The 18,307-nt window shown below is 43.5% G+C and overlaps 1 protein-coding gene across 2 annotated transcripts; it reads right to left on the bottom strand.

Moving 5' to 3' along the window:
* Positions 1-673: 673 nt before the first annotated feature.
* Positions 674-17,172, bottom strand: MYL4 (myosin light chain 4). 2 transcript variants are annotated; one of them, XM_069076210.1, is made up of 7 exons: positions 16,933-17,171; positions 12,529-12,556; positions 3,875-4,024; positions 2,574-2,747; positions 1,810-1,887; positions 1,363-1,406; positions 674-849 (listed from the first exon to the last, which is right to left on the bottom strand). In XM_069076210.1, the coding sequence occupies exons 1-6, from the start codon at positions 17,071-17,073 to the stop codon at positions 1,378-1,380; spliced, it is 600 nt and encodes a 199-aa protein (XP_068932311.1). In that variant the 5' UTR covers positions 17,074-17,171; the 3' UTR covers positions 674-849; positions 1,363-1,377. The 2 variants fall into 2 exon arrangements, with proteins under 2 accessions (XP_068932311.1, XP_068932312.1); XM_069076211.1 differs by lacking the exon at positions 3,875-4,024 and having other exon boundaries at positions 16,933-17,172.
* Positions 17,173-18,307: the final 1,135 nt, after the last annotated feature.

Below are 18,307 nucleotides of genomic sequence, written 5' to 3'. Positions count from 1 at the left end.
ATAAATAGTCTGGAGCCATTGTGGTACCCACAGTGAGAGACTTAGACAGAGCCTCTGGGAGAAGACATACAGTGGTAAGAGTACTGACTTTCATGTCAGAGGACATTGCCTTACATCCCACCCCTAATGCTCATTACCTGTGTAACTTTTTGCAACTTAACCTCTCCAGCCTCAGTTTCCTCCTCTGTAAAAATGAAAGGGTTGAATTAGATGGCCTCTAAGGTCCCTTACAGTTTCAAATCTATAATCTTTTGTCTCATGGAAATGGGAACCTAAACATCCCATATCAGGCACAAGAATCACTTGGGAAGGTCCTGAGTCTAAACTCGGTCCTTGTCACCATCACCACCACCCCCATACACACACACATAACCATATACTTCCTGACACTTAGACCTGACCTAAGAAGGGAGGAAGCAAGAATGAGAGTCAACAGAATGTTACTGTAAGAAAAGAATTCTGATTGCCATAAATATTTCTGATCCCCCAAACCCTTCCCTTTTAAATTTCTGACCCCAGCACTATCCTTTGAGCTATCAGCCAGGCCTCTCCCCCGACCTGGTCAGGGCCCCATCTACAAACCCTATCGTTCTAATTGACAAAGGTGAAGGGGAGACTTGAGAAACTTTGTTCAGGGATGGGAAGAACACTGCAGAAAACAGACTCCAAGCTATTATATATGATAGTGCCTGGTTGTTTATTTACAGAGGTGGCTGTGAAGCTGAGCAGCTTCTCATAACTGTAGTGGGGTGACAGGCCTGGGTCCCTCTGACTCCAGTTCCACAGCTCTTCTGAAGGAAGGTTCACTCACTCCCGATGCAGCATCAGCAATAAAAGGCCACCTTGTACCTGAAAAGGCAATCCCAGAGGGAAGTGAGTGCCAGTGACTCCCTTATCAAGTTCCTGAGCGTTATGCTTTAGGGCAGGGAGGATGCTAAAGAGAGGGGGTCAAAAGTAAGATGAAACCTGTGGACAGAGACTACAGAGAGCAAGAGAAAGAAGGGCAGGATGGAACCAAGAGTAGACACAAGGGCTTCTGCATTCAATTGGCCCTGCTTTCTCTTTTCCATTGGCATAGCCAGAAAGGCCCAAGCCTGGAGGAATGTGTGTGAATTGAGATGGGCTAACGTTGTAAGCAGCACGTAGATAGACGGTGAGTAATCAGATGAGCAGGGGCAAAGGAAATAAGTCTAGAAAGGGGAGCCTTGAAGGAGGAGTGAGGAATAAGGGGGTGCACAGGAAGAGTGGAAGGACACCGTCCAGTGGGCCATTATAGCAGGAGGCTTCTTGTGCCACCAGTGCTCTGGAAGCCTTAGGAATGGCTCTGCCCCCTGTAGGGACTGTGGAGGAGCTCATACTCACCCTGAAGGCCTCGATTCATCCAGACATGATGTGTTTTACAAAAGCTAGAAGAGAAGGTAGGAATCAGGGATCCTGACCTGGCTCCTTTTCCCCCTACCCCCTTTCTTGCCCCTCCCAGCTCCTTGACTCTAAACTTTCCCTGTCCCTTTCCAGTCCTAATCCTCTTCTCCTAGCTGGGAAGGAATGTCTCATGCACCCAGAGAATCCTTCCTCACCTCATGGACTCTCTGAGCTGGATGGCCTCCCACCCAACTCCCAGAACTGCACCATCAAACCTATCCCTTTCCTCAAGAGGCTACCAAGAGTAGAAACAAGGGCCACCCTGCCCCCTTGGGTTCTAGGTTTTGAATTTCCAGTAGTATAGATAGAAGAGCCTAGGAATGATGGAACTGGGGAGGGGGAAAGGGATTGAGAGGAGCTAAAGTGCCCCTATCCTGCTGCCCTGACCTTCATAGTTAATGCAGCCATTGGCATCCTCCTGTCCAGCCATCAGCTGCTCCACTTCTGATTCAGTCATCTTCTCACCTGGAACAAGCTTAGAGTCACTGACGGCAGAGGGTAGATAGCAGCCCACCTCCCTCCCCTCCCCACTAGTCCACAGATCTGTATCCTGACATAAGAGCAGAGCTTTCCCCCAAATCTCTCATAAGGATTTTGAAAGAAAAGTACCAAGTACAGAGTCAAAGACTCATTTCCTGACCCTGGGGCTCCAGCCCACCTTGCCTCAGATACAACCAAGGAATGGATAGGACTTAAAGGGTGAGAGCCCCAGCATGAGAGGCAAGGATAGAAGAGAAATCAGAGTGTCTCTCATCCTCCACCAGTAACTATCACCTTCTTTTCATCCCTACAAGCTCATAGACTTAAAGATGATCAGAGGACATTACAGACCATAAAAGCCCAACCCTTTCATTCTATTAGCTGGTAATTTTCCCATGGTCAGAGAGTGGATTAGTATCAGATCTGGGGACTGGAAGCCTGGTGCCCTGACTCCCAATCCACTGTTCTACTATTCCTCCTCTCTCTGCCCTCCTTTTTCTCCCCTCAACGCTTAAAGATCTTATGTTAAAGAAAATAGACTATGGGGAAAAACTACTCATGTGGCCAGAGAGCTGAGTTCCAACTTCACTTTAGCCCTTCCCCCTTTACCTCTAATTCTTCTTCTCCCCTTGCCCTGTCTCCCCATCCCATCCCACCACAACTGCCCATACCCAGTGTGGCAAGGACATGGCGCAGCTCAGCACCCATGACAGTGCCATTACTCTCCTTGTCAAAGACTCGAAGCCCCTCCACAAAGTCCTCATAGGTCCCCTGGTCTTTGTTGCGGGAGATATGCTGCAGCATGGGCAGAAACGTCTCAAAGTCCAGCATTTTGGCATTCATCTCTTCAGGCGGAAAGATTAGGAGGTGAGAGAAGAGGGATGTTAAGACAGCACAGCCCACTGCAGATGGAGACTTCATCCTCCTTCTGCCTATTCAAGAGCCAATCCTAGATAAATGACAGGGCCACACCTATTTCTAGGATCAGGGCATGACCCTACTGGACAGAGTAAAGGCAAGTAAGGAAAGTGGGAAAGGGAGCTACTGACAAATGGGAATGTGGAAGAGGGATTCAATTTGGATTCCAAAACAGCCCTGTGCTCCCATCCCCATAACCCTGATCACTACCAGGTCAATAGAATTGGCTACTAGAGGTGACATCATACATGGACAGACTACAAGTCCCCCAGCTCCCTGCTCCCTACAGTTCCTCCATCTTTTATTCAACTCCTATGAATGAAGAGTCAATTGATTCTAAAGCCAAAACCAAGGAGGAAGGCAAGGAGAGGGAGCAAAAGAAGGAAATGGAGAAGGGTCTGCAAAAAGCCACCCTGATTCTCAGGGTAAAGGTGACAATGAAATCAGCTTTACCCTTACATCATTGAATACTGGCATTCCAAGATGAGAGTCTGCCTCCTTCTAGCACCTGAGAACAAGGTAGAGATTGTCTTGGAGAAGAAATAAGGTATGCAGGACTGGTTATTTATTTAACAAACATACATTGAACATACTATGTTCACAGTCCTATGCCAGTAAGCCTCTATGTCAAAGAGGTCGCAGAAAATAAACTCTGCCTTAAAGAAACTTTTAATTGGAGAGTCAAACACATAAAAATTACTTGATAAGAATTCAAGCATTATCACAGGGCCTACATTACAGAAGAATTTGTGCCTTAGAGAGACACACAGATCTTTAGACTTAGGGAATATCCAGTAATAGGCTTGGCACAGTGCTCAGCATATAATAGGTGCTTAATAATTGTTTTTGACTAATTGACTGACTAACAGAAGGACAAAAATGAGATAGGTCAGGGAAGGCTTCTTAAAGAAGATGAGTGATGATGGAGGAAAGGGGATGAAGGAAAGCAGAGAAAGAAGATAGTCCAGATGGGGAAACTGGTTTGTATAAGGAAGTAGCAGCTTGAGTCCTGGAATGGCCCTGGATATTGGAAGAATATGATCCTGACTCTGACCTTCAGGCTTGGGCTTGCCCAGCACCCGGAGAACCTCAGCATTGGTGGGGTTCTGGCCCAGGGCACGTAGCACATCCCCGCACTGTGCATATGTAATCTTCATCTCTCCAGTTGGTGTCCGATCAAACAGTGAGAAAGCTTCCTTGAACTCTGCAGAGAAAGATTATGGCTAGAACCACTCTTGTGCCAAATAGAGGATCCATAGATCCAACCCCCTAGTTTTACAGATGAGGAAACTGAAGCTCAGGTAAGGTGACTGATTTGTTCTAGGTCCCATAGGACATTGTGAAAGTTGGGCTTTGAGCACAGAACTTCCGTGTTCTTTCCACTGTACCACAATGGTCAGGGACTAGGTACCGAGCTAGAGGCAAATAGGTGATACAATAAACAGAGTGCTAGACCTGGAGTCAGGAAGACCCAAGTTCAAATCCGGCCTCAGACACTTACTAGCTGTATGACCCTGAGCAAGTCACTTAACCCTCTTTGCCTCAGTTTCTTCATTTGTTTTGAGCTGGAGAAGGAAATGGCAAACCACTTCAGTAGCTTTGTCCAGAAAACTTAAAATGGGGTCACAAAGAGTCAGACACAACTGAACAGTAACAGCAAAAAGCTAGTCAGTGGGTAATCTTATAATTCCTATACATCTCCCACCTGAGACTGATTACTTATAAGCCAAAATTAGGGAATTTTGCACCCAGGGCAAAAGGGCAGGGCAGGGGAATGGAGTGTATGAACACACCTAGGGTGAAAACCACAATATTTCTATGTTACTAAAGGACTGGCTGCTCCTGGAGAAATTGGGGGCAGAGGCAAGGGGTGTGGCATTCAAAGAATGACTGAGCTGAAGCTGCTAAGGGTGGAAGTGGCCAGGGAAGAGCTTACTTAAGGTACAACCACGAAGGGGGAAAAAAAAGTGCTCCAGAAAGTTGCTGTCAGAATCCTTTAAATCACTCTGGAACAAAGTCCCAGTCACCCTGCCCTAGTTAGAGTTCTAAGCTATAGTCATGGTTGTTCACAAGATTTTGAGTATCTGGGAAGAATCAGTAGTGAGATCTAAGGATAAAGAGTCCTCAGCATCACAGAGCAGGTGCTTGGATGTCTAAGGGACAGGAGTAGGGTCAAATTAAGGCAATGCTGGGTTCATTGCAAAATGCTGATCTACCTCATTAACTGAAACTCCAATTTAGAATTTGTGATAATCCCCATGGACTGAATAGCTGAAATATACATTATACAGAAAGGACTTGCAAAATTTATCAATATTGTAAAAACCCAGAATGCAGGGAGAATGTTCAAAACCATTGGAGAACAAACTGCTTTTTAAATTCTATCAAATACTTTAGAGTGCTTAGAAGCACTCACTGATTTACAAGAATTGACAAATTACACATCATTATAGGTATTAAAGCAGGTCCCTCAAAGTCATCTATTTGATATTTTACAATCCCTCCTAGGCATTACTATTTGAAATGAAAGTGCATGCTGTCCTTTGGAAGTAATGGCATTAAATTTCTTTCAGAGTATTCTCTAACTCAGAGGATCATAAACTTGTAGACTCTTGAAGCTGGAAAGGACTCTGTGGTCCAGTCTGGTTGTCCTCCACTCTTCCCTCAGTTCAGTTAGTGATATATAGCTGAATAAACATATTCAGATAGAACAATGTGGAAAGGTAGCATGACGTGGCGGCCTCAGAGTCAGCAAGATGTGGGTTCAAGATCTTCCTTTGACACATAATAGATGTGTGACCCTGGGCAAATGTTTCAATGGCAGGCAACTCTCAGTAACCTTAAATTGCAGAAAAGTTTCCTACAGAAATTTCTCTCCTACAACCCTACAATTGATGAAATCATAACTCTAGCTTGAAAAAATAAAACACACATACACATACACATTAGTATACTCACCCACATTTACTGAGACAATTGCTAAAAAAAAAAATTTGGACCCAGATGGCAGAACCCTAGAAGACTACCTTATCAGTGAGAAACAGGTGAGAGCTAAGGGTTTATTTTGATACTGGAAAGAGTATTAGAGTGGAAAAAGTATTAGAAGACCCGAGTTCAAATTTACCACCCATATGATCTTGGGCAAGTTATATCTCCCTGGGCCTCAGTTTCCTCCCTTGGTTTTAGAAAACCAACTTTACAAGTATAAGCTGGGAGAGGTGTGGCTAGATAGCAGTTTGTCTAAAAAAGATCTAGAGGGGTTTAGTCAACTTCAAAGTCAACATGAGTCAACAGTATTCAAAACAGCACCCCAAAAAGGAAATGAAATCTTAAGTTTAGTTAGAAGTTTAGAGTCCAAGATGAGAATGGTTGTTTTAAGTGTTATTGGCTCTGCCTAGGTCTTAGACCCTAAGGAACTGATTGGACTATACTGGTTAATACTTTAAAGAATATAAGTAGTCATGGAAACCCAGAATAGGGATAAGTTAAATACACAAAGGCCTGATTTTTGGTAGAATTTTATATAAAACATTTTTAAGAGAGGCAGATGTTTCTTCAGATGTAATGAACAGTTTATTCCCAGCTGCTGTTACTGACCTGGGTGTATTCCCATTGGAACCTAGAAAACTATACCTTTATATCCTTTTTTTTCTTTTTGGAGGGAGGAAAGCAGGGCAGTTGGAGTTAAGTGACTTGCCCAAGGTCACATGGCTAGTAGGTGTTAAGTATCTGAAGCTGGATTTGAACTCAGGTCTTCCTGACTTCAGGGCCAGTGCTCTACTCATTATGCCACCTAGCCGCTCCTACCTGTATATCCTTGCTGAATGTCTGCTTATATTTCTTTACCTATTGTTGGGTTTATATGGGGGGAAAGTGTTACTGGGGAGCTTGTGTTGAGTTCCCCTGTTGGTTCTGAAAACATGTGGGCTGAAGGACCTACATGTTGAGATGTCTAAGCAATCTCCTTATTGTTCACTGAGTAGGAATAGCTGCTGACTCAGCAGACTTAAAAAAAGGCGTGACCTTGACTTCCATTTTTCTCTTCTTTCAACTGACAGTGTAGGAAGCCCATTTCCTGGGCTTCTAATGAAGAGTGGGGAAGGTAAAGCTCTTCTCCAGCTTGGGAAAAAATGGAAAACTATGAGTTCATGGCTACAGAAGCATATATGCTTGCCAGGATGGACACAAGCCATATACCCAGAGGGAATTATTTGGACTGGGCAGAGACAAGATGAAGTGGGAATGCTAATTCAGCAAACCCCCAAATATTTCATATTTTGGTATTTTTAAGTATCAATCTTCTGAGAGAATAAAACAGTAATTTTGAGTTATTGCTTCCATTTGCTTAAGCCTTTGTTCAAGTGCACTTGTGAGTTTCTTGTGTCAGACATTTCTTTTGTATGGAGGAAATGATTAGCTGTCCTACATTTGATTTTACATTATATGTTGGGTAACTTTGAATTTCACACTTTGGGCAGAAACCCTAGTCATGAATCAGTCTAAGATCTAGGTAATTTTTTCCCAGGGATGAAGAGTACAAAAATAAAAAGAGAGTGAGAAAAAGAGTTTGACTCTTCTCCTGTGCAGGTCAGGTTCTCCCAACATTGAACCTGGATTCTGTGTGCTTAGATTCAAGTCTGAAAGGAGTCCCTTTCTGGGAGAGGGAAAGGGTGAGCACTCTCAGCCCCACTGGTCCCAGTATCAATTGTTATTGTTACTCTTGAGGGATTATATAAGACTTGAGGGCCTAATTCCAATCAAACTCAATTCTTCAATCCCCTTTTTTGGAGCCCTACACATCTTCAGGGATCATCTGTTTTCTAATTTTTTCCCCTAAATTTTCACGTCCTATTATTAAATGAGTTCAGACCTCCAATTTAATGACCCTATGTTTTGCAGTGGTCAACCAAAAGAAGTTTTCATCAAAGACAATTTAGTTTGTTGACTAAGGGTAAGAGGGTGACTTCCAGTTAGTCCACTTCAATTTGGGATTAGGTTTAGTCCTGGGCAGCCTGCCTCTGGTGAGGAGTTCCCTTTTCTTTCCACTCATTGGCTCATTAATAAATTCCCAGGGATAATGTTAATTATAGTAAAATATATAGCTCAAAAGTCTAGGGTTTCCCCAAATAGGGGGAAGGAAAAAAGATATTCTGTATGTAAATATGAACTGGGTATGGGACAGCATATTCAATTGCTATATAGCAAGAAATACTTAACATGGAAAAATTGTAGTTTGCATTAACAGAAATACCAGGATTTGGTAACCTAACATATCTCTTGCCACACTTGGCTAGGAGGCTAATAGTTAAGCCTCATAAGGACATGGAACAGTTTTTTAAGGCCACTAATCAGGCAATCTATATTTCACCTCAGCACTGCACTGTCCAACCACTCCCAGGTGCTATATACTTATTAAACAGACCAGGCTTAGGTCAATTCTCCTGTCAGTGGACATTTCCCCATCATGCAGAAGCTTCCCCTTCTATCAACCACTGCCACTCTGGGGACACTTTAGCCACTGAACTCAAAGGGCCTCCAAGGATTTTCAGATATCTAGAACAGCCAAGATATCAGAAAGGAAATAAAAAAGAGACAGAGGCTGCCAGAGACCAACACATAAGTTCATCTAGTTATGGCCCCTGACACTAGCTGCCTACATCTGAAATGATCTTGTGGAATTCCCAGTGCCCTTTGAAATCTGGCCTCTTAAAGATGTTTTTCGTAATTCTTCCAGGTACTAGTACTCATCTACCATGCATGAAATGATTTCTTTTGTTTGGATTTCACAATTATATGAAATTTATATGTCAAGTAGACTACAAGGTCTCAGTGAGCAGAATCTCTGTCATTTTTATCTTTGTAGTCCGGCACTAATAGTACCTGACACATTTAGGTGATTTTGTGATTTAATTAAAGTATTTGTGGTTGAATTCTATTTCTAAGATTCTGTGATTCATCAGGAAAATAGAAGGGATGAGACTTAAGGATAAAACTTACGATTTCATTACTATAGGGAACACCTGGAGGAGAAAACTCTCCTTAGAGAGCTGCCCAGTGTACTGAAAAGTTAAATGACCTGCTCAGGGTTGCACAGCCAATGTACATCAGAGGCAAAACTTGAACTCAGGGCTTTCTGGCTCTACAACTTGTTCTTTGTACACTATGCTGTTTATCTAAAGCAGGGATTCATAACCTTTTTTGTGACATAAGGATCCCTTTGGCAGTCTGGTGAGACCTATGGACCCCTTCTCATAAGGGCTTTTACGTGCATTAAATAAGATACATGATGGCAGCTAGATGGTACAGTGGATAGAGAATCAGGAAAACTCAAGTTTAAATCCAGCCTCAGAAACTTACTAGGTGTGTGACCCTGGGTAAGTCACTTAACCTTATTTGCCTCACTTTTCTCATCTATAAAGTGAGTTGGAGAAGGAAATGGCAAACCACTCCAGTATCTTTGTCATGAAAACCCCAAAGAAAACTCCAAAAAACAAAGAGTTAGAAATGACTGGGAAAAAATAACTAAACAACAACAAATAAGATATATAGGCTCACAAAGGAAATCAATTTTGTAAATATACAATTATCAAAGTATTTTTTCATGAACCTAAGGTTAAGAACTCTTGTCCTAAATCATCCTTTAAAAACATCCTTCTAATTCTAAAATCCCAAGATCCTCTGTCCACGTGACATCCCCAATTCTAATGGACCCTCTACACGATTATTAACGAAATTATGCTAAGGAAGTTTAGAAAGGAGAGGGGGGAATCAATGCCGCCCTACTAATGAACCTGTTTCTCCCTATTTTCCCTCTTGGCTTAATAGGCAGACTGGTAAGTACCCAGATTGATTGTGAGTCAGTCCCGTGAGGCTGCTGTGAAAAGTTCAGCTTTGTCCAGGGGTTTATTTAAAGGAGCATGACAGACACCCCTGGGCCAAGTACTAATCTGTCCTTGGTACTCTGCATTAGTCAGACTTTGATTCCTGTGCCCTGCTTGGTCCAGTTTTGGTCACCATACTTTAAAAGGTTCAGAGAACTGGGATAGGCCCAGACAGAGAAAGTGTCTCAGATGAGGAAAGGCTATTAAAAGGATCACATCGTCTAGCTTAGAGAAGGGGTTAAGAGGTCATTTAATTACTCTTGTCTTCCATTTGAAGGGTTTTAAGAGGAGGATGCTGAACCACATATAGACTGTCAGAGCTAAAAGGGACCCCCAGGGAATCATCCAGCCCCACTTTCTCCTTTTACAGGTGAAGAAATGGAGGCCCATACTGGTTAAGTGACTGGCTCACAGTCATACAGCCAAACTGGTGGCAGAGCTTGGGATTAGGATCCATCTGCTGACTCCCAGGCTATGGCTCTCTCCACAAAGCCACATGTGGATAGTTCTTTGTGTCCAAAGAAGATCAAACAAATGGCAATGGATCAAAATGAAGTCCAAAGGGATACCAGTTGGATACAAGAAAGACATTTTCATGGTCAGTGATAATCCCCTGTAATGGGCTAGTGAGTCATAAACCTTGAAGACAAGATAATCAAACAGGGGTAGTGTGATATAGTAGAAAGAACACTAGAGCCAGAGACAGGCGATCTGGATTTGAATCCCATTTTGCTACTTGTTAGTTGGACGGCTGTTGTTGCCGTTGAGTCATTTCAGTGGTGTCCGACTCTCTGTGACCCCATTTGGCAAAGATACTAGAATGGTTTGCCATTTTCTTCTCCAGCTCATTTTACAGATGAGGAAACTGAGGCAAACAGAGTTAAATGACTTGCTCAGGGTCACATAGCTTGTCTGAGGTCGAATTTACTCATGAAGAGGAGCCTTCCTGATTCTAAGCCCAGTGCTCAATCCATAGCACCACCTAGCTGCCCCTGTTATCTGGGTAGCCTTGGTTAAATCACTTAACCTTTCTAGGGTTCAGTTCCCTTATCTGCAAAATGAAACACAGTCTTAGGGTTTGCTCTCTAAGGTTCCCTTCCATGTCTGAATCCTCTCAATCCCTTGCAATGGTTAGCTCAGAGTCCCAAACATTTCAAAGACATAGCGGCTTACCACAGTCTGATACTGCAACTTTCCCTCATATACAGGTGAATTTTTTTTAATTAGTTTCATTTTTAGGATTTATGGAGAAACTTTGGGATATCACAAAGTCAAAGCTAGAATCACTCCTTAAAAATAGACATAAAGGCCTTCTATTGTATATTTACAGGTCATCTAGTTCAATCACTGCATTTTACACATGGGGAAAATAAGGCCTAGAGAAATGAGTTGGTTTGCTCAAGGTAACAGAGTTAACAAGCAGAAAAGTCAAGAATCAAGCCTCAGTCCTCTGACTCCAATGTTTGTTTGTTTTCCCTTTTTTGAGGCAATTGGGATTAAGTGACTTGCACAGGGTCACATAGCTAGTAACTGTTGGAGGCCAGATTTAAACTCAGGTCCTCCTAACTCCAGGGCCATTGCTCTATTCACTTAGACCATCTAGCTGCCCCTGTTTGTCTTTTTAGATATTACTTTGATGCTTCTCTTACCTTCCTGTAAGTCAGAATCCTCTTCATTTTCCTTACCTTCCCTCCCTGGCCTCCTTCAAGCCTACCTTGAAATCCTACCTTCTACAAGAAGCCTTTTCCAATCTCCCTCAGTGTTACTGCCTTCCTCTGCTTGTTATCCCCAATTTATTCTTTTTTTTTTTAAGCAATCGGGGTTAAGTAACTTGCTCAAGGTTACACGGCCAGTTATTTCTGGGTGTGGTGCTGAGTGTCCGAGCCCAGGATTCGAACTCCAGGTCATCCCAACACTGGAGCAGGTGCTCTTACTTGCTGAGCCACCTGGCCGCTATCCCCAATTTATTCTATATCTATGTCTTGTTTGTACATAGTTCACGCTTGTATGTTGTATCCCCCTTCAGAAAGTGAGCTCCTTGAGGGCAGAGACTGTCTCTTATCCTTCTTGGCATGTCACAGAAGACGCACTTAATAGATGTCTATTGACTGGCTTGTTGACTAACTAGACCAGATGATCCCTCAAGGTCCTTTCCAGTCACAAGAGTCTAAGATCCTCTACCTTTAAGGCATTCATGAAGCTGAAGGAGGTCCCTGAAATCAGAAGTAATCATGATAGAGGATCCTCTTTATTTCTGAACCAGTGTGTTGGCAACAGGTGATGGGTGATGTCATTCGGCCTGCTGGTCCCTAGGGACTTCACTATAGAGGGAGGCCCTGTAGATGGAATGTACCAAAGCCCATTAAGGGAAGAAGGAGAATAAAAGACAAGTGAGTCATTTACATGTGATAATAGGAGAGTTAGGGAGAGTTCAGTATTAAATCTGCTAACCTGGTATAGGCCTATTCTAGAAGATTTTATAGTGAAAGTTTGGGGAAGGTGGTAGTAATATCAGAATTGCCTTGGACTGGATGAGTGGGGAATAAAGGCAAACACTGCACCTCTACTCCAACAACCAGATGGGGTAAAACTTTCTCCCAGGACGCTAAGCAAGTTCATCAGCTTGGAAATAAGAGGATTCCAGCAAGTGGCTATGGCTACTTCTTAAGGTTTCAAAATAACTTGGCTAGAGGACTGAGCGACTGTCAGAGGTTCTGGGAGACTCTTGGAGAATGTGGACAGGCCTTCTCTAGGGAGGTGTTGATTCTCACCGAGAAAGAGGACCGAGGACACACAGCAACAGCAGGCAAGGAGAGATAGTGCTTACCTTCTATCTGGTCAGCAGTGAAATCAATCTGTGGGGAGGGAGAGAACAGAGTTGTGAAGGCTACTGATGGGAAGAAGACTCCGATTACTGTATTACAAAGGGTATGATGGGTGTGAGCTGAACCTCCCTAGATGCTAGCTAGCTGAGGAGTGCTTATAGTATATTCCATGGAATAGAACAGAATGGGAGAAGGCAAAGGGAAGGGTAGAGAGGGGACAAGTGAATGGAAGTGATGGGGGAAAGAAAAAGGGAGAAAGAGGAGTCAAGGATGACTGAGAAATTACAAACCTCAGTGATTGGCAGGATGGCAGCATTCTTACATAAATAAGTAAGCTCATAAGGAGGGTGAATTTGAGGATAAAGAAAATTAGTTCTGTTTGGGACATTCTGAATTTGAGAATATCTCTCACTTTCATTCCCTTCTCTCCATTCACTGAGTTTAGGCCCTCATCAGCTCTTGCCTAGACTGCTGGTTTCCCTGCCTCAAAACTCTCCCTATTCCAATGTAGAATTCACTGCCAAAGTGATTTTACTAAAACAGAAGTCTGACCATATCATTCTCCTACTCAAGAAATTCCAATGGCTCTTTGTCAGTTCTAGGATTAAATATAAGCTCCTCTATTTAGCATTTAAAGCTGACCTGACTCCAACTTACATTTCTGACTTTATTATACATTATTGCCATTCATATACACTATAGTTCAGACAAACTGGCCTCATTACTCTTTGTCATACAACATACTTAATCTCCTACCTCCTTTCTTTACAAAGGCTGTCCCTCATGCCTGGAATATACTGTCTTATCACCTCTACCTCTTAGAATCTCCAGTTTTCTTCAAGATCCACCTCAAACCCTGCCTTCTACATTAGGTCTTTCCTGATTCCCCCCAGTCTCCAAGCACCCCTGAGGAAGGAAGGAGAGAAGGAAGGAAGGAAGGAAGGAAGGAAGGAAGGAAGGAAGGAAGGAAGGAAGGAAGGAAGGAGGAAGGAAGGAAGGAAGGAAGGAGGGAAAGAAGGAAGGAAGGAAGGAAGGAGCAAGGAAGAAATTACTTTGTGTTTATTTTGCATATAGCTATATAGGTAAACAGGCAGCTAGATGGCTCAGTAGATAGAGCACTGGGTCTGGAGTCAGGAAGACCCAAGTTTAAATTCAGTCTTAGATATTTACTAGCTCTGTGACCGTGGACAAGTCACTTAACCTCTGTTTGCTTTAATTCACTAAAGAAGGAAATGGCAAACCACTACAGTATCTTTGCCAAGAAAAACACATGTATAGTATTGTGTGCTATGGTCCCCAGGGTCATGAAGAGTCAGATGCAACTGAATGACAAATATAGGCACACATGTGTCTCCCCTACTGTAAATTAAGCTCCTCAAGATCAGGGACTGCTTCAAGTTTGTTATTGCATCCCCAATACCTAACACAAGGCTTGACACAATGTAGGTGCTTAATAAATACTTATTAATGAAGGACTGCATAGAGATAGGGACTAGATAGACCCTGAACCTGTGATTTCATTAGTAAAGAAAACTCCCATGGGAAGACACTCCCTCTACTACTGAAAGTAGTATCATCTTCTCTCCAAATATGGGTCTCAGAGAGTACACTAAGAGATCAACAACTTGTCTAAGGTAACACAGCCAGTGTGTGGTGTTAGAAGTAGGACTTGAACCCAGATCTTCTTGTTTCAAGGCAGCTTTCTATTTATACCATGCTGACCTCTACTGATTGACTTGACCAATTACTATCCCCATTTTCAGATAATACTCATAAAAGTTCATAGGATCATAGAATTAGATATTGAGCTGGAAGAGACCTTAGAGATCTTTTGGTTCAACCCCCTCATTCTGTAAAGGAAGGTGCTTATTATATAGAAGTAAAGTGACTTGTCCAAAGTCACATAGATAGTAAGTAACAGAGCTCAGTTCCTTGGTCACATTACTCCAAGTCCAGACGTTTTTCCATTACATCACATGGGAGAAATAGAGAATGGCTTAGAAGTGGGGAAGAGGTTCTGGTATAATTATAGATTCCTTATTTCCCCCCTCCCAAACTCTGACAGACTCATTTAGAGTTCCCAATTTCAAATCTGTCCAAGTTCAGACAGACTGTTGAGTGACACTTTACTGTTTCACAATGTATGAAAGAAAAGGTTTGCTATACCTAAGAACAACGTGAATAAGTTTGCAGTGAACACGTTTAAAAAGTCACCAAAACAAACAAGTTTCCCAATACTTTTAAGGAATGCCAGCAACATGGGGTACAGTAGTGTGCAGAGAGCCAGGACAGTGTGGGGAGCATTGGGTAAACAAAGCATTGGGTAACCATCTCTTAACCTGGGGTCTGTGAACTTGTTTTTAAAGTCTTTTGATAATTATACTTTAATATAATTGGCTTCCCTTACAACCCTTACATATTTTATGCATTTAAAAACGTTATTCTGATAGGGCTTTCAGAGGTTTCACCAGACCACCAAAAGGGTTTGGTAGAATGGAATATTTTGTGGACTGTGATGGGAGAGGAGAGGGAAAGGGAGGAAAGAAGAGGGGGGAGGAGAGACAAGGGGAAAGGAGAAGTGAATTTGGTGGGGAGAGTGACCTCAGTCACTGGTTTGACACAGAAAAGGGGTTTAAGAGAACCTGGGTAAGAGGAAAGGTCCAGAGAGAGGTGGTGGGTAGTTCAATGGTTTCACTGACTCATATGCTGAAACAGTTGCCAGGGTCAAAGGAGGCACCACTGGATGGCTAGAGAGCCCAGCCTGGCAGTGGCTGTCCAAATGGAGTGGTGCTTAATCCCAACATGATAAAGACAATAGCAAAAGGCTGTCACAATGAGTGGATTTGTACCTGTCAGGCTCTGCCCATAAAGGGAGAGAGACACATGGCATGCAAAAGCCTCTGGATCCCTTTAGGACTGAACCCAGACTAATTCTGGCCCTATCCACCTTCCCTCCATCTCTGTCTATCCCCAGCTCTGTCCTGAAGGCTTGGCCCCCTTGTCTCCTGCCCCACCCCTCCCCCACCCCAGTCCAGCTATAAATAGCTCTCCCTACCAGTGACAACTAGACCTCCCTCATTTTGGTGTTGAGGCTTAAAATTGTTCTATTCCCCTGAGGAGCCTCTTGGCCACCTCTATCCCTGCTCCCCACTCCTTTTTCTAGCTTCCCCTCCCAAACTAATTCCTTTCACAGCCTGATCTGTGAGCTTGGAAAATTCAGCTAAGCAGCCAGGTTGGTAGGAGTCACACCTATTCTAAGGAAAGGAACATTCCCCTGTGGGAGGCTGAAGGCAAGAGAGACAAAAGGTAAAGATTTCCCGTTCCTAGGAGCAGCCTATAGTCTATCATACGCTCACTCTTGTGGGGTCTGGGTGGAGGTTCCTCAAATTCTACCTCAAGGTAGAAAAAAACTTGATATGGGGGCAGTACCATCAACATGCTGAGCATAGCCAGAGTATATGTTAGCCTCAGCTACATCTGTCCTAGGATTGACATTGAAAGGCTTTGGGAATATAAAAAGCTAACAGAGAATGGAGAGAGATTGTTTAAATGCTACTCTCCCTACTCCACTAAGTCTTCTCTGACCAGCCTGTAAGGATCTCCCCTCTCCTCTGAGCCCCTCTAAGCTCTTATTACCTAAGAAACATGCTATAGTTGAGAGAGCACCAGATGTAGAGCCTGAACACCTGGGCTTAAATCTTGACTCTGACTTGCTAGCCCCTCTCTGATACTCAATTTTTTCATCCATAAAATAAATGGGTCTGTAAAGACCTTCCAGACTTAAATCCCATGAACTATTCACTTAGTACTTATCATATACTGGTTTGTAAGGGTAAGATATCTTTTTATGTCTGTGTATGTCTATTCTCCCCAACTAAATCAGTAGCTTCTCAAAATCAGGAACTATCTTTAAAAACAAAAACTGCTTTGTATCTCCCAAAGTCCCTAACACAGTGCTTTGAACATAGCAGGAACTCAATAAATGCTTCTTGAGTGACTGATTAAAGCCCAGGGTCGTAGTACAGTGATACTTCCCCTTCCTTAGCTTTCAGTTCCTCTATATCAATGGTTCTTAACCTGGAGTCTAGTGAACTTCTTTGTTGTTTTTATATTTTTTGGATAACTGAATTTTAATATTATTGATTTCCTTTCATAATCCAATGTGTTTTTTTATGAACTTAAAAATATTCTTCTGAGAAGGGGTCCCTAGGCTTCAGCAGACTGCCAGGAGATAAAAAAGATTAAAAACACAATGTGCCTATTCTCTAGGGCAGGCACACTATAGTATTCTGTCCCAGTAAAGAGTTAATTAAGCCTAGAAATGTTCTTCCCCAATATGCACATCCACCCTAGCCTCCCAAGGAAAAGGTCCTTGATCCCCCTCCTCCCAACTAGATGCATATCACCTTCACACTCTTTGGATCAAAGGCAGGTTCTTTGGGGGCTTCTGGAGCAGGAGCTGGAGCTGGAGCTGGAGCTGGGGCTGGAGCTGGGGCTGCGGCTGGCTTGGCTGCCTCCTTCTTGGGCTCAGGCTTCTTGGGAGGCATGGCGCTGGGATCTCTGATGGAACTGGAAACCCTAAGAGGAAGCAAGAAGAGCCTGGAAGACAGAGACAGGAGCCTTGAGTTTCTCTGCCCTTTATATCACTGACCTGAACCCCACCCACCCAACCAGGGATTGGGCCAGAGCAAGAGCAACTGTCACTGACTATAAAAGGAAGAAACACCCACAGGGTCCAGCTGACAATTGTCCATTGTCACCAGATTTGGGGCCACCAACCCCCACCTTCTCCTTCCACCATACCCCTGGCATCCAGGCCAAGAAAAGGCTGCCCTCTTCCTGTTGCCTGGGAGAAACACAAGAAACACAGAGGGGATAGGGGACCAGGGCCCCCTTAAAAATGTCAGAGTCTGACCACAGTGCTGAGCCAACACATAGCAGCTGATAACCCCACACACAAAGCTCAGGGGAGTGCGGGGCTTTTTTTAGCCCCTCCTGGGCGGGGGCTGCCTGATGCACATTCCTTTCAGGCAGAGATCTGTTCTGTACCCTCCATTCTCAACACTATCCAGGGGGCTCAGCTTTTGTGCCCAGAAACCCACAGTCAAAGTAGATGGACTGAAGGATAATGAATCCATTCTAGAGACTGTTCCCTTACTCACCAGTTCCATTACCTCCAGGTTCCCCAAATCATGAGCCTCCACAAAGTTAAGTCATTGAACTTCCCTCACATTCATTCATTCAAAAAATATTTGTCAAACGTCCTCTTTATGCAAGTTCCCAGGTTCCTGAGACCAGAGTCATAGCTAGCATCAGGGGAAAGGGATTTTGGCATGGGGAGGGCAGCAGGGTGGATGGAGTACTTCCTCTCTACGCCTCATATTGTGGCCTTTTGCTGGTCTACACCACCCAGGGTCACTGCTCTGTGGCCTACTGACCTATTGACCCACAACTATTTTTGCCCCCAGAAAAATAATTCTAATTAAGACTTTCCCTGAAAATTACCTATATTTACCACAGGCAATAAGGCACCCTACTTCCGAGTCATTCATCACAGACCCATAGAATTTTTAGGGCTGGGAGGGGCCTGAGAGGTATTGGTCCTAAGCACAGCACAAGAGCCTTTCAGAAGGGGACCAAAGTCAAACATGAATGGCATTAAGGGCTGTGTCCTGGTCCCTGAAGAGGCAGAAGAGAGACGAGAGCTGGCAAAAATTCCTCCCTGAAGCCCGTGCCCCTTTTCAAGTCGGCAAAGTGGCATAAGACTGCACTGATTCTACT

The sequence above is a fragment of the Petaurus breviceps genome, unplaced genomic scaffold (assembly GCF_028583685.1).
Source record: "Petaurus breviceps papuanus isolate PSGF00001 unplaced genomic scaffold, PetGlider_PUasm1.0 90925, whole genome shotgun sequence".
Classification (NCBI taxonomy): Eukaryota; Metazoa; Chordata; class Mammalia; order Diprotodontia; family Petauridae; genus Petaurus; species Petaurus breviceps.
Note: the sequence above shows the minus strand (reverse complement) of the source record. Positions and strands in the feature narration are given on the sequence as shown.

Excerpts from the sequence above, each read along its gene's own strand:
- MYL4 (XM_069076210.1), bottom strand. The coding sequence starts at position 17,073 with ATGCCTCCCAAGAAGCCTGAGCCCAAGAAGGAGGCAGCCAAGCCAGCC. Across the intron at positions 12,557-16,932 it reads TTGATCCAAAGAGTGTGAAG|ATTGATTTCACTGCTGACCA; the intron begins GTGATATGCATC and ends CCCTCCCCACAG. Across the intron at positions 2,748-3,874 it reads GGGCAAGCCCAAGCCTGAAG|AGATGAATGCCAAAATGCTG; the intron begins GTCAGAGTCAGG and ends TTCCGCCTGAAG.